Source organism: Ursus arctos, unplaced genomic scaffold, assembly GCF_023065955.2.
Source record: "Ursus arctos isolate Adak ecotype North America unplaced genomic scaffold, UrsArc2.0 scaffold_16, whole genome shotgun sequence".
NCBI lineage: Eukaryota > Metazoa > Chordata > Mammalia > Carnivora > Ursidae > Ursus > Ursus arctos.
The window spans coordinates 21,406,151-21,432,252 of record NW_026622830.1 but is presented as its reverse complement, the minus strand read 5'-3'; the positions used below and the strand labels follow the sequence as shown (position 1 = coordinate 21,432,252).

The window sequence follows — 26,102 nt, the reverse complement described above, 5'->3', positions numbered from 1 at the left end:
CCTTGACCAAGGTCACACAGCTAGCAGGTGGCAAAGCCGGGATGGGAACTCGGGCAGCAGCTCTCTCCCCATCTTTCCGCCCCCTCCGTGTCAGAGTCCTGGGGCCCCTCAGTGCCCTGGTGGTTCCAGCGGTTTGCATCTGCCTCCCCCACACCTGGAGCTCCAGAAGGGCTGCTCTCGGGGCTGCCACCTTCGTGGGTCCCCGTATCACCTGTTAATCAGCACGGCGGGGGCTGCCTCCCAGCAAGATGAACGACTAGTAATCGGCCCCCGTTTCCTGTGCTCCACGTGCCAGCCTGGTCTCGTGGGGGCGCCCTATTTATATGGCACCAGAGCCCTGGGAGGGGGAACTCTGATTTGCTTTAGTTTGCACAGGAGGAAACTGAGGCCCCGGGAGGTGAGGTGACTTGTTCAAGGTCATACAGCTGGTGGTGGCAGAGCTGGGAGGGGTGGGCAGGCCCTCCTACCCACGGCCCTTGCAGGAGGGGCTCCACAGGGGCCCTGACGAGCCAGGGGGAGGAAAGGGCCCCTGCAGGGGAGGCTGTTTCAGGGGAATCTCTACCAGTGGTGATGGGAAGGGCACCTCAGGCAGGGTCACTGCGTGAGCAAACACCATATGGTGGGAGGGAAGGCTCTGGAAACTTTGGTTCTGCCCCTTTCACCTAGAGCCGGAGGGCTGTCCTCCCCTGTCCCCTGTCCTTTGTCCGGCCCCTCCTCTCCCCTCTTCCCACTTTCCAAGTAGGGCTGAGGGTGTTGGGCCAGGACTGGGGCTGCAAGTGGTCGAGCCCTGTCCATGGGAAGCCCTTGGATAGCAGTGAGGCGCCATGACTGGAGAGGGGACCGGGAGCCCTTCCTCCATCACAATGCTCCGCCACCCCTTTGCCTGAGAAGTGAGGTGGTGATGGAGTTGGGGCACCAGAGGAAGGGGAGGGATGGGGGGCTGGGGGCACTTAGTGACAGATGGGCCACCCAAATTTGAGGTGTTCAGGCCTCATAGCCACCCAGGGACTGCCCTTCATGTCCTTCTCCCGTTACTGCTCAGGGCCCATGATTTATCCCTCCCGCCCCCACCGCCAGCCCCAGCCCGGTCTGAGTGAGGGACTTTCTGAGGCCGGCTGGTGGCTGGGCTGGGTGTCAGGGACACGGAGAGCTTAAGGACCAGCCCATCTGTCGATAGGGTTTGGCCAGGGCTCACTGGGTCTGGGTCATCACAGTAGCTGGCCTGAGACCCTGCTCCCTGAATCTTCATGCCAAACGGCCCTGGGTCCCAGAATCCCGTGTGCCGTGTGGCCTGGGTCTGAGGAGGTCCACTGGGGTCTGAGGTCCGACTGTCCCAAGCCCCTAGCCCTGGTGTCTGAGTCTCTAGGAGTCGTGGCCCTTCTGGGTCTGACTCTGGGTTGTTCCCCAAACTGCCCTTTCCTCCCACACAGATTCCAGCAACTTCTTTGGGGGAGCCATCTGGCAGGCACTGATGTCTCCCCCCTCGTTCTGGGCACTCCAGTTCCACTTCCCATCATGGGGCAAGGGATACCTTTTTACCCTCCTCACACAACCTGCCCTGGCCTCTGCCTGCTGTCCCCCCACTAACCATGTGCCCAGGCCTCAGGGAGCCCTAGCTTGCCTGAAATCCCCAAAGTGCTTATCTGACCGGTCCCAACAACCCAAGCGAGTTAAATATAAGTGCTCAAACTGGAGTAACTTCCCAGGTTCTCAAGCTGCCAAAACCCCGATCCACATGCCAGCCTGGCCGGCTGAAGGATTAGGGTCCAAAAAGAGGATCCTAGGCTCAGAGAGGTAAGGTCAGTTGTCTGAGGTCACACAGCTAGTGAACAGCAGTTGGGATGTAAAACTGTAGCTCGAGGACTCCCAGCCCAGTGCTTTTTCTCTGGCCACATGTGGGAGGGCGAGGGGTAGGGCAGGGAATGTGTGCAATTCGCTTCCTTCCTTCCCTTCTTCACGTCCATCTGATAAGGACCAGAGCCCCGGGGAAGGTGCTAGATGTGGTAAATCTGCTCAGCCTGATTACTTCCAAGTCTGGGCTTAGGTTGGTGTCCCCGCCTGACTGGACCCATCTGGGAAGCTGTGGGGCCCCTGGTGTGGGGCCCCTCATGTGGGACCGCCCCGCCCTTGGCAGCTACCCAGGGCAGATTAGAGCCTGCTAGACCACTGACTGACCTAGGAAGATGTGGCTTGACAGCTCCATTTCGCAGGTGGGCCTAGATGACCGTCACAGTAATTATCTTCATTGACCCTACGCCCAGCTTGCTGCTGACTGATTTATACACAATGCCTGCAAGGGAGATTCTGTGAATATTACTTCCTTTTTATAGACGAGGAAATTAAAACCCAGAGAAGGTAGGGTACTTGCCCAAAGTTACACAGCAAATCCTTACTGGAGACTGGGACTGAGCTGCTTTGGTTTTTATTTGTTTACTTATTTAATTAATTTTGCTGCTTTGGTTTTTAAAAACATGTTGGAGAGTGGGGAGGGGCGCCATAGAGACACAGATTTAATTGTTTTTCTTTTTAAGCCAAATCAAGATGCTAACAGCTCGTGCACATTGAGCCCCTACTATGTGCCAGGCCCTGTGCTGGTATTTTATATCCTTGGAGGGAGGCGTGAGTATCCCCATCCTACAGGTGAGGAAACGGAGGCAGGGCCAAGGTCACGTAGCCTGCAGGTGGTGAGTGGGATGGTGCCCAGGGTGGTCTGAGTCTTGCAGCTCCAGCTCTTAGACCCCTCTCACGCTCGGGCCAGGTCAGAGTTGGATCTTGGGTCCATTGTGAGATTGTGGTGCACCTCATCCCTGCCTTGTGAACTAAATAAAACCCCAAACCTGGACTTGAAACCCCAGACTCATATATGGGCTGATGTCAGGGAGCTGGAAGATCTGCTGGCTGAAGTCTGGGTAATGTCAGCAGGGCTGAACACCGCCCCCCCCTTAATTCTGGGGCCCTGCTTGGCTGGCCTCTGGGCACATTGCTCCTTGCCGGCCTTCTACTCTGAATGCGTGGCTGGAGGCTCCCCAGAGGCCGGCTAGTTTGCAGACTCTGGCTTTGTCAATCTGTCTCGTTTTGTAGCCTCTGACCTAGACCTTGGCCCAGTCTCCTGCCCCCAGCCCTGCTGCCTCCTCCTCTAGCTTCCCCTGGCTCTCCTGAGGGTCTCTGAGCCTCTGAGTGACCTGGGGAAGCTGCAGGGGTCCAGGGGGCCTGCTGTGTCTGGCTGTGGGCACTCGGGCCCTGGTTCTTACCCTTGCCCTGCCATTGATTTGCTGTGTGGCTTTTGGCAAATCACCGCCCTCTCTGTGGCTTATTTTCCCATTGGTGAAATGAAGGCTTTGACTGGAAGATCTCAATTGTTCCCTGTGACTTGAGTTCTTGCTTTGTAGTTTTCGGTAAGTCTTTGCCCAACTCTGTGCCCCAGTTTCCCTACAAAGAAAGTACTAGGTTACTCCAGCCTGGGTGCTTGTGACTTTGGGCTGTCCCTCTGAGCCACAGTTTCCTCATCTGGGGGCTGAGGCCTGCCTTCCTCACAGGGTGGCCTTGAGGATCACATGGGACAGACAGATGTGGACACCCCTGGGTATTTGCACAACAGGGAGATGGATGGTGGTCCTGGGCTTCCAAGGGCCTTCCCTGAGGGTTGGCCTTGCCGCCTTACTCCAGAGCCTTCCCTCTCCAGCAGAGACCCCCATGTGAGCCTGTACCCCTGCCTGAGCGTGCGTGCAGCAATTGCACGGCTGAGCGTTCCTCACAGCCCCAGTCATGCTCCCTTTGCTGTCCAGAAGGTACTCTATACCCTCTGCTTCAGCCTTGACCCACCCCACTGAGCCCCCAGGTCTGGGTGCTCACCTGTACTCTGACCAGTCTTTGGAGAGCTCTCCCCGTCTGTTTTCTCCTTGCTTCAACTTCGCTATCTTCAAAATGGGCTGAAGAATATGTCAGAGGCAGCTCAGAAGAACCAGGAGCCAGGGATCCGGGTTCGAGTTCAGACTGTGCAACTGTGGGCAAGGGCCTCTTTCTCCGGGCCCTGGCAGTGAGGAAGGGGGAGCATACCCTGCGTGCTCTGTGTCTTCTCAGGGTCGTGGTCGTGGTGAGGTCCAAAGGCAGCCTTGGAGCGAGAAGCTCTGCAAGCTCTCAGGCCCCACTGCACCCTGTGGAGGAAGATTCCTTCTGATCTGGGAGTCAGGATCCTGGGCCTGGCTGTGTGACCTTGAGCAGAGGCCTTTGCTTCTCTGGCCTGTCTTCCCATCTGCACGGTGGGAATGGAAGGGTCTGAGCCCTATTTCCCAGGCAGCCTTTCGCATTGGCCTCCCCTCACTCCCCCTGGACCCGTCCCTGTCCCCTTTGGTTGCTTTGGATGTGAGGCCTCTGTGGCTGCCCCGCCTTGTCCCTGGTCCCCAGCACCGCCTGCTCTCCTGCTCTCTTCCTTGCTCTTTCTGCCTCTCTCTCTCACCACCCCCATCTCTGCCTCTTCTTTCCTGTTGGGCTCTCGCTTTCTCCTCTCTCCTCTGTGTCTCTGGACCCCCGCTCCAGCCAGACCTGGTTCACATTCAGATGGCTGCAAAGGTACTTTGCCCCCTCCCCGCTCCCACCCAGGCCCAGGGGACCCGACCGTGCGGGGAGCTCCTCTGCCCCTGTCCCCATCTCCTCCTCATGGGGCAGTTAGTGTAGAAGTGCCCTGGGCATTGGGACTCTGCCACCTCAGCCCCTCTGACATGACTCTGTGTGACTCTGGGCAAGTCCCAGCCCCCTTTGGCCTCAGTTTCCCCTGTAGATGGGTAGGCTGCAGAAGGAGGCCCGTAGTTTTCAGCTGAGGAGTCCCTTAGGGATGACCAGTGGTTTGTGACAAAGGCAAGCATTGCTCTAGTTGGCAGGGTTAGTGCCTGGATTGTCACCAAGCCTCCAGAGGGCTACCCCCTACCTCCACCCAGGTCTCACCCGCTTCCAAATCTCAGGGCTTGGGGAGGCTTTGAAGATCTGACTTGACATCTATCTTAGGTAGGAATCATCTCTCCTGTTACAACTTGCTTGCTTCCCAGAGACAGGGAGCTCCCTCCCTCCTTCCTGAGACAGCTCTTGGCATCTGGAGACGGCTTGGTCTATCTGAAGGGAAGCAGGTTACTTCCCATCCCAGGACTCTGCCCCTGTGAATTTAGGTCTCAGGCTGACCCAGGTCAGTCCTGCCACAGTCCTGGACAAAGTCCGTCTGAGTCAGCTTGGGCCAAGAGGCATCTGGGCTGGGGAGAGAAAGAATCCCAGGCCAGCTTGGCCTGGCAGCACGAGGACTCAAGCTGGCCCCACAGCTCCCAGCGCCTCACTTGGCCTTGGGGACCCCCAGCACAGCACCTGTGAAGATTGCAGCATCGGGGCCCACCACTGATGGCTCCTTCTCCTTTGCTCCTTCCCTCTCCCCCTCCTTAGAGAGGGTGACTGGTGGCTGGCCCACTCGCTCAGCACGGGACAGACGGGTTACATCCCTAGCAACTATGTGGCGCCCTCCGACTCTATCCAGGCCGAGGAGTGAGTATGCCACCTGGTCTCCCCCCCACTGCTGGTTGGGAGCTTCTCTCCTGGGCTGGAGTGGGTGGTCTGGCTGCCTAGGGCCCCAGCCACATCCTAGAGAGAGGCACGGTGGGTGGGTGGAAGCCTAGATCACCAACACCACCCTCCTTCCTCCTGCCCCAGGTGGTACTTTGGCAAGATCACCAGACGGGAGTCGGAACGGTTACTGCTCAATGCGGAGAACCCGAGAGGGACCTTCCTAGTGCGAGAAAGTGAGACCACGAAAGGTAGGAGCCCTCCCGCGGGCCAGAGGGAATGGAGTCTTTTGTGGGTTGTTTGAGCTGGGTATTGTGGAGTGAATAGGAGTTTGGTACCTGGAGTGGGGTAGGAAGAGCCCTCCAGGTGGAGAAAGTGGTAGGATCAGAGGCAGGGAGCTGCATCTGAGGAGCACTGAGCTATCTGGGGTGGCCAGAGATGCAGCAGACGATGACGCTTACCCCCTCTGGCTTCAGTTTCCTCAGAGGAGGCATGGGCACAGGCTGCTGGAAGGCCTGAGGGTCACACGGCAAAAGACTTGTTTCCAGGGTGGGTGCTGATGAAGTAGGCCCCTCTTTGTCTCCCTCTCCAGGGGCTTCTAGAGCTGGACTGGGTGCTAGGAGCCAGCTTTGCCCTTCCCCAGCAGCCCTGGTCCCTGTTCCTTTTCTGTCCCACCCCAGCCAGAGAACGCAGGTCACCCCCTTTCTCTCTGGCCCCTCTGCAAGTGGGTTGCGGTGACCCAGCAGCATGGGAACGAAGCCGGGCCACGTCCCGTGGGCCTGGGGTTCAGCGGGAGGTGGGGAACAGAGCTTCCGTGTCATGTGTGTGCATTTATGAGCAGTTGCACGGCCGTGCAGGTGTGTGTGTGAGTCCGGGCGTGTGTGTGCACGTGGAGGGGGAGTTGTCTGGGTGTTGCTGTGTGGGAGTGTATCGTTGTGGGTTTGTCTTTGTGCCTGGGGGCCTGGGGAGTGTGTCCCTGTGTGAGCATGGGGCCACTGGGTGGGGGCATGCCCTAGTGTGCAGAGACAGATGTGGGCTGGGCCTGGCTCTCGGCTCAGGCCACAGGTGTCTACGTGTACGTGGCCTGGGCCATCTGTTAGTTGTGGTTGCCCGATGCAGGAGCTAGAGACCTGATTACAGTCTTGTGTGCCTGACTTACTGGGTGACCTGAGGCTAGCTGCTTTCCCTCTCTGGGTCTCAATTTCCCCTTCTTTACACTGGAGATTGTAACCCACACCTGAGCACTGTCCAGAGGGCCATGGGCTGTGGGGGCTCTACCCTACCTTCTGAAGTGGGCTTTCTCTGGCTGTTGAAGCCTCGACCCCAGGCCTTTCTTGGGCTCGGGTTAACAGAGGCTTGTAGCTAGGCCTGCTAGGCAGGAGGAAACTTTTCCAGCCAAAAACTTTTCCAGGCTCAAGAGAGGCAGGGAGGAGGCCACCAGGGCTGGCCCCTCTTAGCCTTGGTGGCCTGTAGGCCACACCCAGCATGTGGCCTTCTGCCCATGCCGCAGCCCCAGCTAACCACCCGCTCCAGCTTGGGCCCGGGGTCTGCAGGAAGGTGTGGGGCACAAAGAGTGCTCTTGTGAGAGGGAAAGCAGGTAAGCCAGAGGAACACAGCCAATAGGGCCATTCCTGGCTCCCGGCAAACATTTATTGAGCACCTACTATGTGCCAGCTCCTCTTACATGTGGTCTCAGATCTTCCCGGCATCCCTGGGAGTCGCCCTGTTGTGCAGAGGAGGAAACTGAGGCCCAGAGTGGGCACGCGACTTGTCCAGGTCACACAGTTGGGATATACATTCAGGGTCGGAGGTCTTGCTAGGGCCAAGAGTGCATGGGGAGGTTCTCTGATCAGGGGCCCCTTGGCTCACTGGGCCCCGCCTTGATGGCCGCCCCCGGGCTGGGTGCTCAGAGATAGGGCAGACCGGACCTGGCTCTGCCCTGGGCTGGGGCTGCCGCACTGGCCTCCCTGTCCTCCTGTGTTGGACAGGCACAGAACAGCACTTAGGGCTGTGGCCTGGAGGGGTGGGAGGTGACGGTGGGGTGCGTGGGGGTCACTGCCGCTCTCTGGCCCCGCCTTGCAGGTGCCTACTGCCTCTCCGTGTCTGATTTCGACAACGCCAAGGGCCTCAACGTGAAGCACTACAAGATCCGCAAGCTGGACAGCGGCGGCTTCTACATCACGTCCCGCACCCAGTTCAACAGTCTGCAGCAGCTGGTGGCCTACTACTCCAGTGAGGCCGGGGCTCTGCCCTCCTCCCCGAGTCCTTGTTTGGGGGTGGGCTTTGGGCTCACAAGGGCTGGGGCTTCTGTTATCCTGAGAGTATGGGGCTCCTTCTCCTGCCCCTCCTTTTTCTTTCTCCCTCCCCCCTCCACTCCTCCCCCACCTCTTTCCTCCTCTTTCCTCCCCGTCCCCTCCCCCCACCATGCCCACCCTCCTCTTTTCTCCTCCTTTTCAGCTGGCTGGGGAGGAAGACACTGCTTCAACGGGAGCAGGGAAGGGAGGGGGGCTTAGGCTGCTGTCATTTGTCTCCGCAGCCCTAGGACCGGTCTGAACCGGTTACTGGGAGAGGAGGGGGCTGCTAGACCAGTCTATAGCAGAGGGAGAGAGCGCAGGCAGGCGGCAGGCAGAGGGAGCCAGGGGCGGGAGCCAGGCGAGGGCGCAGGTCTCAGCGGTGGGCATGTGTTCAGGGTCTCCCTGGGGGCACTGAAGCCTCGAGCGTCTGTGTGTCCTCGTGTGGGCGGGTCTCTGTGGGTGCCCGTGTGCGTGTGGCTGTGCCCGGGCCTATCTTGAGAGCGCCAGTTACTCCCCACCTGTGCCACCTGGGCCTCCTGATGTCCCTCTACCAGCTGCCACCCCTCTGCCCCCTTGGCTATCACTGCACGGTTCATTCTGAACACTGTTCCCCGACAGCAAAACCTTCCAGAGATCACCTGGGAATCTCAGGATAAAGACCCCCCACCATGTGGCCTCTGAGGCCTTGGCTGCTGTAAGCCTGGCTGGCCTCCCTGCCTTACCTGGGGCCCCTTGCCCCCATTCACTCTCCTGCAGCCCCTCTGGTCTCCTTTCCGTTCATGCAACCCAGAGGCTTGTTCCTCTCTCAGGGCCTTTGCACGTGCATGAGACAGTGTGCCCTCTGCTTGGAGTGGTGGTCCCTAGTCAACCACTCACTCTCCTGTGGCTCCAGGCTCAGGTACCACTTCCTCCGGGAAGCCTTCCAAGACTCCATCCAGCCCATCTACTGTTGCACACACTGCTCTCCTCTGTCACAGTCGTGGACCTGGGAGGCAATGAAGGGAAGATGGGCTCCCCCTGCCCTGGGAGCTCCCTGAGGGCAGGATTCCACTGGACTTGTCCCCCTCTGTGTCCTTGGTTCCTCCTGAAGTGACCAGCCCTTTAAAGTCTGACGGATGAATGAGTGAATAACTCCGTGAGCAGATGCGTGAGGCAGTGTGGGCCTGTGTGAGATGAGGGTGTGTGACACTCAGGTGTGGATGCCTGGCCTCGAGGGCAGCCCATGTGCCCCCAGAGCCTGCGTGCATACCATGCGTATGTCATACCGTGGGGCAGGGAGGCCCCAGGGCAGACGCCCTGCCTGAACTCTACCTCCCTGCCTCTGTCTTCAGAACATGCTGACGGCCTGTGCCACCGCCTCACCACTGTGTGCCCTACGTCCAAGCCCCAGACTCAGGGCCTGGCCAAGGATGCCTGGGAGATCCCTCGGGAGTCCCTGCGGCTGGAGGTCAAGCTGGGCCAAGGCTGTTTCGGAGAGGTGTGGATGGGTAAGGCCTTGCCCCTGCCCCCCAGAGGAAACCATGGCGTCCTCGGGGGGGCTTTGATGTCCCCATGGGAGAGCCAGGCAGATGTCCACCCCATGGGACGGCTCGAGGCCCCTGTGGCCTGCCCCCTGCTCCCCCACCATGAGTCTCAGTCGCCCGTGCTGACCGGTGGGCCCTATCTTAAACATGGTGCTCCCCCACACCTCTGCGGCACCTGTTCGCCAAGAGCTGCTTGGGGCTGGGCACCCGATTCCCCGAAGACGTTGTGTGGTCTGGGCCAGGTGGCTCCGCTCTGAGTCTGGCTTCCTCAGGGTAACATGGGGGTAGGGATAAGAGCCCCCCCCACCCCGGGGTGTGAGAGAGTGCTGGCCCAGCGTGCATCCACACGTTAGCACTTCGCCATGGGAAGAGAAGCCTCAGCTCGCAGAGCGAGTGCTTGGAAGCCCAGGGTCTGGCATGTTCTGGGCCTGTTAACGATCTCCTGTCTAACCCTGGAGAAATGGCAAAACTGTCTTTGAAAACAAACACCATGCAGCCCTGATGAAACCCAGGCCCCCTTCTGGTGCCCAGTTCCTGCTGACGCGGAGGGAGCAGGGAGGCTGGTGTGAGGCGGCCATGACGGATGTAAGCCTGTGGCTTCTGCTCGGGAAGCTCCGTGTGTTGTCCTGTAAACCACAGCGTGCACTTGGCATCACTGTCTCCACGTTCCTCCCTTTGGGGGAGAGCAGAGAGGGCTCTCTGCAGGGACAAAGGCCTGCAGGCTGGAGGTCAGGCCAAGTCAGGAAAGGGGAGGTGCCGGCTTTGAGCTGGGGAGAGGGGTGAGGGATGTTCCAGAGGCTGTGAAAACTCATTCCTGGCCTGCGTGTGTGGTACTGGCCGTGGATGCTGCAGGCAGACTCAGGAAGGGCCAGGTACAGATCCCCAGACGTCCTGTGCCGCGAGGGCCCTGGAGATAGGCCCGGGCCCCGGCCCGCAGGTGGAGGCCCAGAGACTGGGAGGAATGGGCCCCGCCACTCATCAAAGGACCTCAGGTCCAGCTGGCACAAGAACTCGGATTCAACACACTGGCCTAGCATACGGCTTCCCCCATGGCCTCACAGTTTGAAAACCCAGATAATAATCAAATGACAAGTGTAGCTATTATTTACGGAGCCCTCACAGTGGGCTGGGCCCAGTGCCTAAAATTTCACTTAATTCTCGAACAGCCCCACAGGGAGACGCTACAATGTCTGCATTTTCCAGACGAGAAAACAGCTCCAGAGGAGGGAACTGACCGCCCCACGGTCTCACTGCTGTCAGGAGGCAGAGTTGGGAGTCAAACCCTGGCCAGTCTGACCTCCAGGCCCTCGTGTGCCTGCTCCAGGCCTTACTTTTTAGAGAGCATGGCTCGAGACAGCCTTCCCTTGCGGTGGCTTCGTTCTGAGGCCAGCTCTGCTTCCCCCTCCCCAGCCCCGCTCATTAGCTAACTCCTGACTCACCTTCCGTGTGCTGTCCAGAAGGAACGTGGTCACTTGGGAGAGAGCGGTTGAGTTGGAGACATGATCTTCCATCTCTTAGGTGAATGTGCTGCTTTTGGGGACATTCCTCCTGATAATGGCAGTCCCAACAATAGCTCAGTGGCTGCTGTTTCTTGAGCGTGTACCAGAGACTCATTTAATCCTTGTAATAGCCCCCTGCAGAGTGTCCTGTCATGGCTCAGAGAGGGTCTGGACCTTGGCTGGACTTGTCATATGGCTCGGGAGGCCAGAGCCGAAACTGGTTCCCAGGCAGGCAGATCTGGGTGCCTGTTGAGTGGGAACTGGGGGGCCTTGCCTGAGGCAGCCTGCCCTCCTGCCCACACAGGGACCTGGAATGGAACCACCAGGGTGGCCATCAAAACCCTGAAGCCAGGCACGATGTCTCCGGAGGCCTTCCTGCAGGAGGCCCAGGTCATGAAGAAACTGAGGCACGAGAAGCTGGTGCAGCTGTATGCGGTGGTGTCTGAGGAACCTATCTACATCGTCACGGAGTACATGAGCAAGGGTGAGGCCCGAGCGACTGGCACACAGATGCAAGGGGCAGCCCCTTGCTGGGCAGGAGGGGACGTGCTTCACGTCCCCCCAGATCTAGAGTGTCCTTTTATTTTATTTTTTAAAGATTTTTATTTATTCATTTGAGAGAGAGAGACAGAAAGAGCACAAGCAAGGAGAGAGACAGAGGGAGAGAGAAGCAGACTTCCCGCTGAGCTGGGAGCCCAACGTGGGGCTCGATCCCAGGACCTGGAGATCATGACCTGAGCCAAAGGCAGATGCTTAACCATCTGAGCCACCCAGGCGCCCCTAGAGTATACATTTTAAAAGGTGGAACAGAATAGAACCAGCTTGTCATATCAGTGGAAAGTCAAACCAAGGGTTGCCTTTCTCGTTTCATTTTGTTTTTAATGATTTCCCACAATGCATCTTATCGCCCCCAGCTAGCTGGTTTTCCTGCCATTCTGCAGCTGAAAGAGAAGTCCTCCAGCCCTCCAAGCTGAGCCACTTCTAGGTCAAGGCCCTGGCTTGACCTGTACTTAATTTTTAAATTAATTAAATTGTTCAAAATTTGCTTTTTGGAGGCATAATTTACAAACGATAAAATACACCATTTTAAGTGTGCAGTTCCGTGAGTTTTAACAAACGGACAGTCTGGGTAGCCCTTACCACAGTCGAGCTACGGGAGCTCTCCATCACCCCAGAAGGCCCCCTTGTTGTCCTGTGCAGACGGTACGCTCCAGCCCTACAGCCAGGCAATAACTCATGCTCTCTGTCATCCTAGGTTTGTTTATTCTAGAACTTCACATATGCTATCTTTCACGTCAGAGTTCGTCCTTGTCACACGTATCCACAGTCTGTCCCTTTTTTATCGCTGGGTAGTAGTAGTCGGTTGTAGGCACTGACCACAGTTTCTCTTCTCCCGGAGGGAGGCATTTGGTTGTTTCCCATCCTGCTTTGCCTTCTGAGTGACAGATGCTGAGTGAGACTCATTCAGAGATGGGTTTGCGTGAATTCTGCTGTGCCGCTGAAAGCGAGGCTGGCCTGCCCAGGTGGACAGGATCTGGGAGTCGCTGCTTCCTGGCTCCGGGACGACAGGGCGGGGGCTAGCGCTGCTTTCTCTCTGTCCAGGGAGTCTGCTGGACTTTCTCAAGGGGGAGACGGGCAAGTACCTGCGGCTGCCTCAGCTGGTGGACATGGCTGCTCAGGTGAGTCAGCCCCTCCCACCTCCCACGGCCTTGGCCCTGGAGCACGCAGGCCCACTTAGCTCAGCCGCTTCCAGCCTCTCGAGGGCCCCCTCCAGGCGGCCTGCCTTGACCGCCCCCCCACGCTCTCTGATCCCACCACATTTATTACTGGGCGGAGAAAAGAGCCCTTCGCCAGGTACCAGAAGTCAGTGACATGCTGTGGGACTTCAGGCCTCAGTTTTCTTCTCTGGAAAGGTTATTCAGTCACTCAACAAACATGCATTAGTACTTGGCTTGCTGTAGGTGGTGCTCAACAATCATTTCTTCATTAATCCTTATCCCAGCCAGGGGAGGTAGGGATGGCTGTCCCTCAATTTGACATGAGAAAACAGGTTCAGAGAGGGGACTCGGGACAGCAGGCAGGGCCTGGCACTCATCTGTAGCTGTGGGGCCTCTGGGGCCTCTTTCTCACAATCGCCCTGCTTCCCCGGCTGGATCTTGTCTGTGTTTCCCCTCTGCCCTTGCCCTTTGTCCTGCGTTTCCTCTTTCTTCCGAGTGCTGGTCCTGCTTTTTGTGCCAACGGTGTCTGTTGTAAGCTGACTTCCCTAGCCAGAAGACTGGGAAGGGGAGGGTGACCCGGTGGGGGTGCTGCGGGGGCTGGGGTGGTCCCTGAGCCCGGTTCCTGGGGTTCTGCCTGCAGATCGCCTCAGGCATGGCCTACGTGGAACGGATGAACTATGTCCACCGGGACCTCCGTGCTGCCAACATCCTGGTTGGAGAGAACCTCGTGTGCAAAGTGGCTGACTTTGGGCTGGCTCGGCTCATCGAAGACAATGAGTACACGGCCCGGCAAGGTGGGCAGGGTCTGGGTCAGGGCCGTGTGGCCTTCTCGGAGCCTGTTTCTACATCTGTCCGGTCGGGGATGAGAATGGTACCTCCCGGCAGCGCTGTCCTGACATTCTACTGAGGCTCCCTTGAACTTTCTCCCTCCGGCAGGTGCCAAATTCCCCATCAAGTGGACAGCTCCCGAAGCGGCCCTCTACGGCCGGTTCACCATCAAGTCAGATGTATGGTCCTTTGGGATCCTGCTGACGGAGCTCACAACAAAGGGACGGGTGCCCTACCCTGGTAAGAGGGCTGCCCCATCTTTGATCTCTGAACCCCTTTGCCCTGGTGACCTTGGGCAAGCCACACTCCTTCCGAGGCCTCAGTTTCCCCATCTATATAATAAAGAGGTTGAGCATCTGATCTTAGGAGCTCTCTGGTCAGGGCTCTCAGCCTTGGGGAGGGGACTTACCCATGGTCACATCCCCTGATCCTGGGCGGGAGGCCCTCTGTTGTCCTCATCACCCTCCCCCCACCCAACTTTCCTCATGGAACCAGTCTCATGGCTCTCTCCTCGCACAGGGATGGTCAACCGTGAGGTGCTGGACCAGGTGGAGCGGGGCTACCGAATGCCCTGCCCGCCCGAGTGTCCCGAGTCCCTGCACGACCTCATGTGCCAGTGCTGGCGGAAGGAGCCGGAGGAGCGGCCCACCTTCGAGTACCTGCAGGCCTTCCTGGAAGACTACTTCACGTCCACCGAGCCCCAGTACCAGCCTGGAGAGAACCTATAGGGGGCAGGCTATAGGGCCAGACTGGCTTCTCGGCTTGGATCCTGGGCTGGGCGGCCCCTGATGGAGGGTCTTTCCTCCCTCCACCTGCCCGCGTTGATCCCCTCTGGGGGCTGAATTGCCAGTGATGAGGCCCCTCCCTCTTTTGTGGCACGGAAGGGCTTGGGGCCTGGGGCAGCCCCGAGGACAGGGTCCAAGGCTGGCACAGTGACTGCGTCCTGGCTCCTGCTCCAGCCACATGCGTCCTCCCAACCTTCCCTCCGGGATCTCTGTGCGGCTCAGCAGGAGGAAGCGGGAAGAAGGACGGGCTGAGGACACCCTCTCCCGGCCTCAACCTGCTCCTCGCGTTGGCTCTTTCCTGCTTCCATGTCACCTAGGTCTGCCTCCGGAGCTGGCCGAAGAGCCTTTCCAAAGAGGAGTGACGGGGCCCCTGGCCCTCGGCCTGCCTGCCACCCTGCCCCTTGCCGTCCATTTCTGACACACCTGTTGGTGGAAGCTGCTGAGTCCAGACCCCTCTGCCATGGCTCCCAGGCTGGGCGGCTGAGGCACAGCTGGACTTCATGGTGGTGGGTAGGGTGGGCATCCCCCTCAAATCCTGTTCTTAGACCCAGGGGACCCTTAGAGATCACCAGTTCCTTGTCCTCATAGTACCCGTGGGGAAACAGTCCAGAGAGGGGATGTGACCTGCCCAAGACCACAGAGCAGTTCAGGGTTGAGGTGGGTTTGGAACCCGGTGCTCCCTCTGTCTTCCTCAGGAACCACCAAGATTGTCCTTGGAGGCATCATGGACAGACTGGGGCAGCCCAGGGGACCAGGGGCCCGAGGCTGAGTTAGAGATAACAGAGAGTCCTGTGGGGCTGTTGTGCAGGGAGAGAGGGGAGGCGGTCGGAGGGCGGAGCTAGGAATGAGGGGTGACAATGCACGTGTCGGGAAGTAGATGTCAGTCAGAATGTGAGTGTTTTTTCATCCTTGGAGCTAGCCAGCCATGAGAGCGAGTGAGCTCCCGGGCTCTGGAGGCAATCAAACAGAATAGAAGGTCCAAGTGGTTGGGAGGCCCTGGCCTCAGGAGGGAACCCCTGGTCTTCCTTCCCCCAGTGTGTCCTGTGTCATTTCAATGCCTGGCGCCTGCTCTCCTCCCCAAATTGGCACCTCTGAACTCACGAGTAGGGAAAGGAGTACCTAATGCTGGGGTGGGAGAGGATGAGTGTCCACTGCCAGGCGCCGGGACTGGCTGTATGACCTCGGGTGGCCCCTGTGTCCTCTCTGGGCTGCAGTGTCTGCCTTCCTGAGTGTCTGTGGCCTCTGCGACCGCTCTGCTCCAGACCCTGTGGCCTGGCATCCCTTGGTGAGCCCAGTCTGGGGCGTCCGGAGACGCTCTGGCCCTAGCTCTGGTGTTTAGCCTTAGGGTATGTGGTGGCTCCTCCCTGGGCCTCAGTGTGCCCATCTTAAAAGGGGTGGCTGACAGTTTGTGGGCATCTTGCCAAGGGCCCCTATATGTGTGTGTGTTGTGTGTGTGCACGTGTGTGTTCCTCCATGTGTGTCCATATTTAACATGTAAAAACGCTCCCCTGCTCTGTTCCCCAGACACGTTGTACATTTCACCCGTAGCCCCCTATCATAGCAATAACATTCCTGCTGCCAGGGGTTCTCGAGCCAGCCAGGCCCTGCCAGTGGGAAAGGAGGCCACGCGGTGCCTGCCTATGAAATTTCAACTTTTCCTTTCATACATGTTTATGACGCAAGTCTGCTGTCCGTTCCAGTCAAATCTGGGCTCGCTTACCCCGGTGCGCTCTCAAGCCCCCTTGCAGCTGCCCGGGGCCCTTTGTATAAGGTGTCCTAATACTGTTCTGTTTTTTTTTTTTTTAAATAAACAGTGTTTTGTAGATTTCAGATGACTATGCAGAGGCCTAGGGGACCCCCAACTCTGGGCGGGGCCTGGGGGTCCCGCATTTCACGGCCCAGGCTTGGGGGGAGGGGGGATCCAGAAATGGTTGTAAATACTTTGCATATTGTCTGATTAAACACAGACCTCAATGTTTGGCCAATGGTTTATTGAGCATCTACTGTGTGCTGGAGAGTGAGAGGGGTGGGATGTGAGCACTGACTGCAATCAGAGGGGCCTTTGCTCAGGCCATGCGGGTGGCTAGAGGGCTCTGGGCCAGGGGGAGACCTGATCAGACTGGAGACAGCCGCTTTAGAACATGGCCGTGTGCACATCTGCACCTGCACTTAGGCAGAAGGCTGACTCCTGTCTGACATGCACCCGGGGAAGCCAGGACTCCCAAAGCGTGAGCAGTTCAGGACGCAGATGCCCTGGGTGGATGGTGACAGGTGACACGCTGGGGGCCATGTGGGACCGTCAGGCCTGTGTGGGGTTGTGGACGTGTTTAAGGGGAGATGTGGCAGTGTGTGCTGTGTGTTGGGCTGGGGTGGGGCTGGAGCCACAGAAGTCTCAGGCACTCTAGAGAAAAATCCAGAGACCTTTCCTCTCCTCCCTTTTCCCCCACCACGAAGGGACACAACTGGGTAGTTCTGTGCAACAGTCTATACAAAGAAATTTCTTTTACATCAGATCACACATGTGTCTGTGTGTCACCTCTGGCCGTAAGAATGGTCTAATGAAAAACAAATTTCAAAATTAGGACGTTTCTCTCCGCAGTAGTAGTTTCACAAGCCAGATCCCCTAGTATCCAGGCCAGAATGGACACCCAGAGACTCCATGCGTGTGTGCAGCTCTTGGCAGCATAGTAGTGTGGATGTTTGCGGCTTGCGTCTTGTTTGCTCCTGGGAGTGTGCGCCTAGGATGTGTGTGCCTTCGTGTGCATGTGGGTATGTGCGTGGGCCCATTTACTCACGGGCGTCTGTGTAGGTGTGTGTGGACATGTGTGCAGGGCGTCTGTGAGTCTGGGCTCCCGGGACTGTGCGTAGCTGCGTGAACCTTTAGTTCACAGGGGTGTGTGATTGGGAGGCTGGGCATCTGTTTGCCCAGGGCTGTGTGTGTCTGTACACACGTGTCCAGGGTGTGTGCTAACCTGCAGGCTGCTGGGGTGAGTGTGCACCTGGGAATCAACGAGGTCCGAAGCTACTGTCTGTTTTCTCCAGCTTTGTGTGTATTGCGTGAACACAGATCCAGGTAGTTGGTGCCTGAGCTCCGGCCTCCTGGGGCCTGGTCACTGATGTGTACGGTGGTTCCGTGGGCTCGGAGGGGACACACAACACTGGCCACTTCTGGCAGGGCCCACATGTGCTGGGGCAGGGCTGTGGGGGCTCTGGAACACGCGCCAGCAGGCCAGGAACAGGGACAAAGCGCTCACCCTGTCTGGCAGGTGGGGAGTGCACCTGCGCAGGGCTGGGTGGTGGTCAGGACCCCCCCCCCCCGGTTCCCAAGGTGTGGGGGAAGTCTCTGAGCCCCTTTCTCCGCACCTCTCTATCTCGCTCTGCATTTCTCTGCGTGTGTCTCCCTCTGTGTCTCTCTGTCTCAGTCTGTCTCCATCTCCTGCCCCTGTCTGCCTCTCCAGCTCTCTCTGGCTCTCTGGCCCTGGCTCACTGTCTCAACACTTTTTTTTTGTTTCTTTCTATTCCCTTCCCTACCCTCCCTTCCCCCACTTCTCTGTGGTTTCCAGTGCAGCTGTGTGTGCTTTTGATTTTCTGTCTCTGTTTCTATATGTGTCTCTCCGTTTTAGGCTGTTGCTGGTTTCTGTTTGCTCTGTGCCGGGCTGCTGCCTATTTCTCCAGTTTCTCTGTGTCTCTGTCTTGCAGATTTTCTTCCTTATCAATCTCTCTAGCTTTTGGCTCTTCCTCAGGCGCTCCCACACCTGCACGCTTTTGCCCAAGCTCTTTACACTATGGAGAATGCCCTTTCTTTTCTCTCTACAAGCTAGCAAACTCCTATTCATCCTTAAAAACACAGCTCAGAAGCCACAGACCACCTGCTGGAGCTTTCCCTGAGCCCCTGGAACTTGTAAGCGGTGTTGTACCAGTTCCCGAAAGCTCACCAACAAGAGCTTGAAGGACGGGAAATTCTAGCTGATGCACCCAGATCTGGCCCACATGGGTGGTGCCTGGTCAGGGAAGGGAAGCAGGAAAGCTGCTGTCTCTCCCACCCCTGGTCTCTGGCTCCTTCTCTGGTTTTGACTCCCTTACTCTGGGCCTCTGTCCAGTTTGCTTTTGCTTGACTTGCCATGAGAGAGACAGGATGGAGAGGTGAGAGGTGTGCAGTCTGCTGGGACCACTGTCTCACAGCCTCCCTGCCTGCTCCTCCTGCAGCCCTGTCCCAATTCGAGCCCACTTCAGGGGACTGGGCACCCTGGCACCCCCACGTCCTCCCCACCTTCCCTTCCTGATTTCAGTGGTTTTTCTCTCTTTTTTAAAAAAAATTCATCAGAGAGAGAGAGCTAGATTGAAAGAGGGAGTGGGAGAAAGGGCAGAGGGAAAAGCAGGCTTCAGGGAGCCTGCTGCCGGGCTCGATCCCAGGCCCTGGGCTCATGACCTGAGCCGAAGGCAGACGCTTCACTGGCTGAGCCACCCAGACACCCTCGGTGGTTTATCTCTTATTCTGCATACACTTTTTTCTTGGAGGAAAATTAGATATTTTCCCTCATGAAAAACATAATATATATTCCTTATCGCAGAGTAGGAAAGATACAGAAAAGTACACACAAAAACACCGTGATTGGCGCCCCCTCCACCAGGCCTCCGACCTCGAGAGGGTGGGGCATGTGTCTGTGTGTGTGTCCTTCGGGGTCTGTCGTCTGTTCTCTGCCCACTGGCCTCTGTGTCCCCTTCTCTCTCTGTCTCTCTCTCAGTGTGTCTGTCTGTCTGTCTGTGCTCTGGCTCACAGTCACTGGCTCTCGCTGTGGGCTGCTGGCCCGGTCAGTCAGACATTCACGAGGAAAACTCGTAGAGAAGATGTGCCCTGGGCCCGGGCTGGCGGCGGCCTGCGTGGAGGTGTGAGCCGGCTGTGTCTCTGTGGCGGGCCCTGCGTGCCGGGTGTGTCTCTCTCAGCCCCTCCCTGCCTCCGCTCCCTGGGGTTTCTCCAGCCTCCTCTCCACTGCGGCGCCTCCGGGGTGTGCGGCGTGTGCGTGTGTGGGCTGTGGGGGCACGTGCGCGCCCCTGCTCCCTGCTGCCTCCCAGGCTGTGGCTCTGTTCCTTCACCCTCTGCTCCTTTCATCTCCTCTCCCCCTCATGAAGTTCTGACCAGACCCTGGGCCGAAGGCACGCGCGCGCGCACACACACACACACACACACACGTACACCGCCCCCCCCCCAAGAGGTCCATTGTCTGCGTTTTCTCTCATCTCATCTTTTCCCATTGTTCTCTCATGGGCTCCAAAAAGCTGTGGTTTACAGAGAGACAGAGACTAACAGAGACAGACAGACAGACAGAGATGGAGATGGGAACAGCCAGGGAAGGAGGTATGGGGGGAGTTGAGCTCTGTCCATCTGTCTGTCGTTCATCCAGCCCTCGCTGTCCCCACATCCCCACCTGAGGGCTTTTGCCACCCAGTGTCCAGGTCTGTGCTGCCCTCAGAGGGTGACCCATGGGATCCTGGGTCTGTGTCTCCCCCTAGCTCTGCCTGTGTGTCCATCTGTCTATCGTCTGTCTGCTTCTGCTCTCCCCATGCCTCCCCCTTGTGGTGGGCTCATTAGATGTTCATCTTTTTCTTTGTCCCACCCCCGGGGTGGGGTGTATGTGTATGTGTGTGTGTGTGTGTGTGGCTGGATCTCTGCACCAGCCAGTCCGTCTGTCTTTCTCTACCTCCTGCCTCCATGTCTCTGCAGTTTTCCTAAAGATCCTCCTTCCCTGCTTCTTCTTTCTGGTGTGTGCGTCTGTGTACATGTGTATCTGTGCACAGGCCTCTCACCTACCTCTCTCCCTTCCCCAGGACTCCTGGGACTTGGCCTCCGGAGTGATTTTTTGCTCACACCCCATCTTGGCCCCAGACTTAGCCCCATGTTCCCTCCAGCCTCAACTTCGAGGCCTCCCTCCTGGTTGGTTTCCCTGGCGACCCTTCCCCAGACACCTCATCCTTAAACGCCCCAAACTCAGCTCACCTCCTGCCCTCTCCCGCCCCCTCTGCAGAGGGCCCCATGATGACTTTGTGGGCCCTCCTTAGCTTTGCCTTCATGGGCCCCTTCCTCCAGAAGAAATAGTCAGAATTATATTACAGTATTGGTGTAAAGTCAAATAAATTGTTATATATTAAAACATTGTTTGAGGGGCGCCTGGTTGGCTCAGTTGGTGGAGCATGCGCCTCTCGGTCTCTGGGTCACGAGTTTGAATCCCACACTGGCTGTAGGGGTAACTTAAAAAAAATTGAGCTGAAAGTTTGTCTTCTGATTTTAAGAGAAATTCAATTTTTTTTTTTTTTTTTTTTTTTTTTTTTTGTGGGCGCCTCAAAGTACCGCGGGCTGTGGATTTACCGAGCATCGCCTCTGTGCCTGGCCTGGGTAAACGCTGCTCCTGGCCGCGTGTGCCCTGCTTGCTTTCTGTCCTTTCAGGAACCCCTTCTCGCGCCCCCTGGGGTTTGCCCTTGACCTCAGTGCGAGCGCGCCCCTCTCCCCCGCCGTCTCTGTCTGTGTGTCCCGCTCTCTCTCGCCCTAGCAGCTTTGGTCCTTTCTCTGGGGTCCCCCCATGCGTTCATTTATCCCCCCAGCAGCATGTGGCCCTGCCAGCTGTCCCCCCCTTCTGCCCTCCCAGCTCTGCGGGCCTGTGGAGCCTCCCCGGGGCTGCGCTCCTGCGACCCCGGCCCTCACTCCTGCCGGGGGCTCCAGGGCTCTGCCACCCCAGCCTCCATCTTGTTACTCCCCGGTGCCTGCTCTCCGCTCAGACGTGGGAGCGCCCGTCCCCTCCCCCGTCCGTCCGGGGGTCTCCACGGGGCCCCTGCGGTGTGTCTGGCCCCCGGGGCTGGCGGTTCGGAGGTGGGGCGAGCGGAGGGTCGGGGGCTCCCCCGGGAGGCCGAGGGCGAGGGGCAGCGGGTGAGGGAGGGGACGACGGCCCGCAGGGGAGCCGGCAGAGCCCGCTGTGCCGTCGTCAGTCATCACATCCTGTCTCGTGGGGCCGGCGGGGTGTGAGAAAGCCCCCGGGGAGCCGCCAGGCGGACGGGGAGGGCGAGAGAGGCGCATGGCAGGGTCTCCGGCTTTCTGTTGGTCTCCCGTTCCCTTCCTTCCCTTTTCTCTCTGGGGCTTGTCTGAGCCGCGGCTTTTGTCTGAGCTGCCTGCATCCGTCTGTGTGCGCGCACGTGTGGCATGTGTGCGGCGCGTGCGGTGCAGTGGGGGGCACGTGTAACGTGTGTGTGGCGTGTATGTAGTGTGGCATGTGTGGCACGTGTGCGGTGCGGGACGTGTGTGATACAAGTGTGGCGTGTGTGGTGTGTACAGTATGTTGTGTGTGTGACGTGTGTGGTGCCTTCTGTGTGCATGTGTTGTAGTAGGTGTGGCATGTGCGACGTGTGGTACGTGTGTGGCATGTGTGAGGGGTGGTGTGTGAGGGGTGATGTGTGGCGTGTGTGTGAGGTGGTGTGTGGTGCGTGTGTGAGAGAGGCGGTGCGTGTGTGAGAGAGGCGGTGCGTGTGTGAGAGAGGTGATGTGTGTGGTGTGTGTGTATGTGTGTGAGGGGCAGTGGTGTGTGGTGCGTGTGAGAGGCAGTGTGTGTGTGAGAGGTGATATGTGTGGCGTGTGTGTGTGTGTGAGGGGCAGTGGCGTGTGGTGTGCGTGTGAGGTGGTGTGTGGTGCGTGTGAGAGGCGGTGTGTGTGTGAGAGAGGTGATGTGTGTGGCGTGTGTGTGTGTGTGAGGGGCAGTGGCGTGTGGTGTGCGTGTGTGAGGTGGTGTGTGGTGCGTGTGAGAGGCGGTGTGTGTGTGAGAGAGGTGATGTGTGTGGTGTGTGGTGTGTGAGGGGCAGTGGTGTGTGGTGTGCGTGTGTGAGGTGGTGTGTGGTGCGTGTGAGAGGCGGTGCGTGTGTGTGAGAGGTGATATGTGTGGCGTGTGTGTGTGTGTGAGGGGCAGTGGCGTGTGGTGTGCGTGTGAGGTGGTGTGTGGTGCGTGTGAGAGGCGGTGCGTGTGTGAGAGAGGTGATGTGTGTGGCGTGTGGTGTGTGTGAGGGGCAGTGGCGTGTGGTGTGCGTGTGTGAGGTGGTGTGTGGTGCGTGTGAGAGGCGGTGCGTGTGTGTGTGAGAGGTGATGTGTGTGGCGTGTGGTGTGTGTGAGGGGCAGTGGCGTGTGGTGTGCGTGTGTGAGGTGGTGTGTGGTGCGTGTGAGAGGCGGTGCGTGTGTGTGTGAGAGGTGATGTGTGTGGCGTGTGGTGTGTGTGAGGGGCAGTGGCGTGTGGTGTGCGTGTGAGAGGCGGTGCGTGTGTGAGAGAGGTGATGTGTGTGGTGTGTGGTGTGTGTGAGGGGCAGTGGCGTGTGGTGTGCGTGTGAGGTGGTGTGTGGTGCGTGTGAGAGGCGGTGTGTGTGTGTGAGAGGTGATGTGTGTGGTGTGTGGTGTGTGAGGGGCGCTGCGTGTGGCATCTGCTCCCTCCCGACTCCCTCGCCTGAACCCAGCACGGGTGGACCTCACACGCGTGCAGACACTTCTTTCATTCACTCGGATTTCAATCCTAATTCAGGCCGTTGCTAAGCGGCAGCCCGGGGGCTCGGGCGCCTCTCTCTCCCTCAGTTCATCTTTCTCTTCATCCTCCTTCATTCAGGCTCCACCTCGCTTTTCGCTTTCCGGGCTCCTCTCAGGGTCGTTCCGCGCTCGGTTTTAGACTTCGGTGTCCTGCTTGCATTTGCGTCCGTCTGTCACCTCCCCTCCCCCCACACTGTCTTCCTCCCTTTCTCGCTGTGTTTGCCTGTCTTTCTCTGTCTGTCTCTGCCCGTGAGCTTTAGCGTGACTCTGTGTGTCCCCGCAGCAGGTAGCTTTTCCCGCCCAGGTGTGACAGCACGTGTGTGTGCGTGTGTCTGTGTCCCCCACACGCTCCCCCCGCTCATTTCCTCAGCCCCCAACACTTATTCGGAGACTCTCAGCCTTGCGCTCGTGTCTGTGTGGCCCCGTCAGTGGTCCCTGAACCTGCACCCCCCGCACCCCGCCTCTGCAGGCTTGTTGGGTTTCCAGGGTGGGCAGCTGCCGCTGCCCTTCAGCTCCTGGAGGGTCACGGCCATCCCCGGGGGCGGGGGTCCTCCTCCTCGGCTCTTCCTAGAACACTCATCATGAGATGAGTGTGTGTGTGTGTGTGTGTGTGTGTGTGTGTGTGATGGATCTCCTCTCGCCGTCTTGCTCTCTACTCCCCATCCCCTCTCCGGCTCCTTCTGGATTTTTCAAGACATGCTGGTATCTGTCTTTCACCCACTTGCCCAAACTCTCTTTTTCTCCTTCCACATCCATCTCTGAGGCTCTGTCCAGCATTTGCTTTCACTCTGCGGATAAGCATATGGGGGATCTGTCTGTGTATCCATCCACCCGGCTGTGTGTCTGAGAGTTAGTTCTAGGCCCTTTTCCTAACCCCCCTGCCTGGGCCCCCTGTTGTCTTCCCCTGCACACTGCTGGGCCATCTGGGCCCCCACTTCAGCCTCCATCTCCCCCTGCCCTTCTGTGTGAGCTCCTGGGCCCCTCACCAATCCCCGCCCCGCCCCTGCACCCCTTGAGGCCCCTCCCAGACTCAGCATCCTCCCTGCCTCCTTGTCCCACGTGTCTGTGTCACCGTCCTGAACAGATCACCCTGGCCGGGCCATTCCACAGTGGTAGACGCTTGCTCCAGGAACCCCCAGCCGTGGGTGCCCCCAGCTCCGGGGGCCAGTGTTGGTGATTTCCTTCCCGCCCTGTGGGACCCCCTCCTCATTCAGGTCTCTCCTGGAGTCTCTCTTCCTTTCCATGTGAGGGTCTAGACGTCAGTGTTTCTTGGTCACATTACCTTTACCTTCTTATGTCCCTTTTCATCAGGGTTTGTTCTTACCTGGGCATTGGGGTGTGTGTGCGTGTTTCCGTTCCTCTCTCCCTGTCTGACACATACCTCTTTCCTCTTATCCTTTCTCTCAATAAAAACAAATAAAATAACTTACACACCATAAAATACGCAGACCTTAAGTGGACAACCTCAGTGAATTTTACACATGTCTACACCTGTGGATCCACCTTCCTGGGCAAGACCCAGACGGCTCAGTGCCCAGCAGCCTCCTTCTCCCGTGACCACCCCCACCCCCCGCCCAGGGAACCCCTATTCTGACTGTTCCCGTTTATTTCTCATGGTGGGGGGGGAGGGTTCTCACTATGATACGTGTGACATTCTATCTGTCTGTCTGAGAACTTTCTTAGTTGTTGCTTCCCTTCTGGGAGTTCCTCATCTTTGTTCCTTCCTTCAACCATTGTTAGTACCTCCTAAGACCCGGCTGTGTGTCTAACGCCCTCCCTCTCTCCCGCTCCCCCTGCTTCGTCTCTAAGCCATTATTGAATTCTGCTTCTATTCTGTGCGTCACTGCAGGAGTGTGTGTGTGTGTATGTGTGTGTGTGTGTGTGTCCCCGCTCGCCCACTGCCTCCCCCTCACTCACAGCTTCCCCCCCACCTCTGCCTCTCCTCTCCCGCTCCTGGGGGCTCCATCTAGATTTTTCCAGGTGAGTCTGGCTCTATTTCTCTCTTTCTCTCCTCCTTTCTTCCCTCGCTGTCTCTGAAGGGTGGGTGAGAGTTGGCTGATGCTGTGTGTGTGCGCGCGTGTCTACCCCAGCTCTGTCCTCGCCCCTGCCTGCTGCCCCTCACATCTCCCCAGCCCCCTTGCAAACCCTCTTTGCCCACAGTTGGCCTGCTGCCATCGGGTCTCTACCCGGGATCTTGGACCTAAGCCACCTGACCTGTCCACGCACCAGGTCCATCTCTCCCAGGGCAGAACCCCCTCCTCCAGGCCTCATCCTTCTCCTCCCCTTCCTGTCCCAGGGCTGTCTTGGTGTCAGCACCTCCCTCCCCCTCCCCATCCAGCTGCATTTTGTTCTCAACCCCCCAAAATGGCTCCTACCATGACCTTTCCCACCTGCCAGCAAACCCGGGGTCTGTCTCTGCAGACTCAGGGACTGTGCGTCTCTGGACTCTCCCCCTACCTCCCAAATGGTTCTTTCTCTGTGTCTTGCCCTCTTCTCCCTTCCCACCGGAGCCTGGTGACCTCACTCATTCTAGGCCTCACCTCTCCCTTTGCGGGGACCACCCCCAGGGGGCAGATCTCCCTATATATCTGCCTCCCGGACAGTCCATCGGCACCACTGCCCACTGAGCACCCAAGTCACCCCTGGGCTTGTCCTCGCTCCCCTTTCTCCTCCTTGCCCACTTCCTGTTCTCATGGTCCCCCAAACCGGCCTTGCCCGATTCCATCCTCTCCATTCCAGCACCTTGCCTTCACTTGGGCTCTGTCCCCTCTCCTGGGCTATGCTCCAGTGTCCTCACTGGCTTCACTGTCCCCTGCCACCTGTGGCAGTGCTCTGGCCTGCACTTGGCCTCCCAGAGTGACCTTCAGACATCAGGCAATTCAGTCATGCGTTCAGTCAACAAACAGTGAGTGAGCACCCATGGTGGGGCAGGCCACAGGGTCAAAGCCTCTATGTGGCCTGGTACCCTAGTGTGGAAGGGGAACCTTGAGCCGGATGGGCTGGGGGCAACAGACCTCAGAGCGAGGGTCTTTACATCTCTGTCCACGTCAGGCATTTTGAGGTCTGCCTATGATCTGTCCCTGTGCACCAGTGCATGTGAGCAGCTAGTCTTCCTGTCTCTCTGTGGGTCTGGATGTGTGTGTGTGTGTGTGTGTGTGTGTGTGTGTGTGTGTGTGTGTTGGCCAGTCCCATCCCTGTGCAGTGATGAGCCTGAGGGGATGTCTGTCTGTATGTCAGGGAGGGCCCCTCCTGGCCGTGTGTCCCTGTGTTGTAAGGATCACTGTGTCTCTGGTTGTGTCTCCCCGAGTGCAGGGGTCTGTCTGGCTGATTTTGTCTATGTGTCCTTCTCTTTGGGGGCTCTGGAGA

The 26,102-nt window shown here is 58.3% G+C and overlaps 1 protein-coding gene across 2 annotated transcripts in view; it reads left to right on the top strand.

The window, feature by feature from the left end:
• The window catches only part of SRC (SRC proto-oncogene, non-receptor tyrosine kinase), a 50,000-nt gene extending 33,838 nt beyond the window's left edge, over positions 1-16,162 (top strand). For both annotated transcript variants that reach the window (XM_026503473.4, XM_026503471.4), the window contains 9 exons: positions 5,425-5,523; positions 5,689-5,792; positions 7,624-7,773; positions 9,167-9,322; positions 11,162-11,341; positions 12,460-12,536; positions 13,216-13,369; positions 13,512-13,643; positions 13,923-16,162. In XM_026503473.4, coding sequence (XP_026359258.1) covers positions 5,425-5,523; positions 5,689-5,792; positions 7,624-7,773; positions 9,167-9,322; positions 11,162-11,341; positions 12,460-12,536; positions 13,216-13,369; positions 13,512-13,643; positions 13,923-14,131 — 1,261 coding nt within the window. In that variant the 3' untranslated portion in view covers positions 14,132-16,162. The remainder of the gene's footprint in view (positions 1-5,424; positions 5,524-5,688; positions 5,793-7,623; positions 7,774-9,166; positions 9,323-11,161; positions 11,342-12,459; positions 12,537-13,215; positions 13,370-13,511; positions 13,644-13,922) is intronic.
• The last annotated feature ends 9,940 nt before the right edge of the window (positions 16,163-26,102 follow it).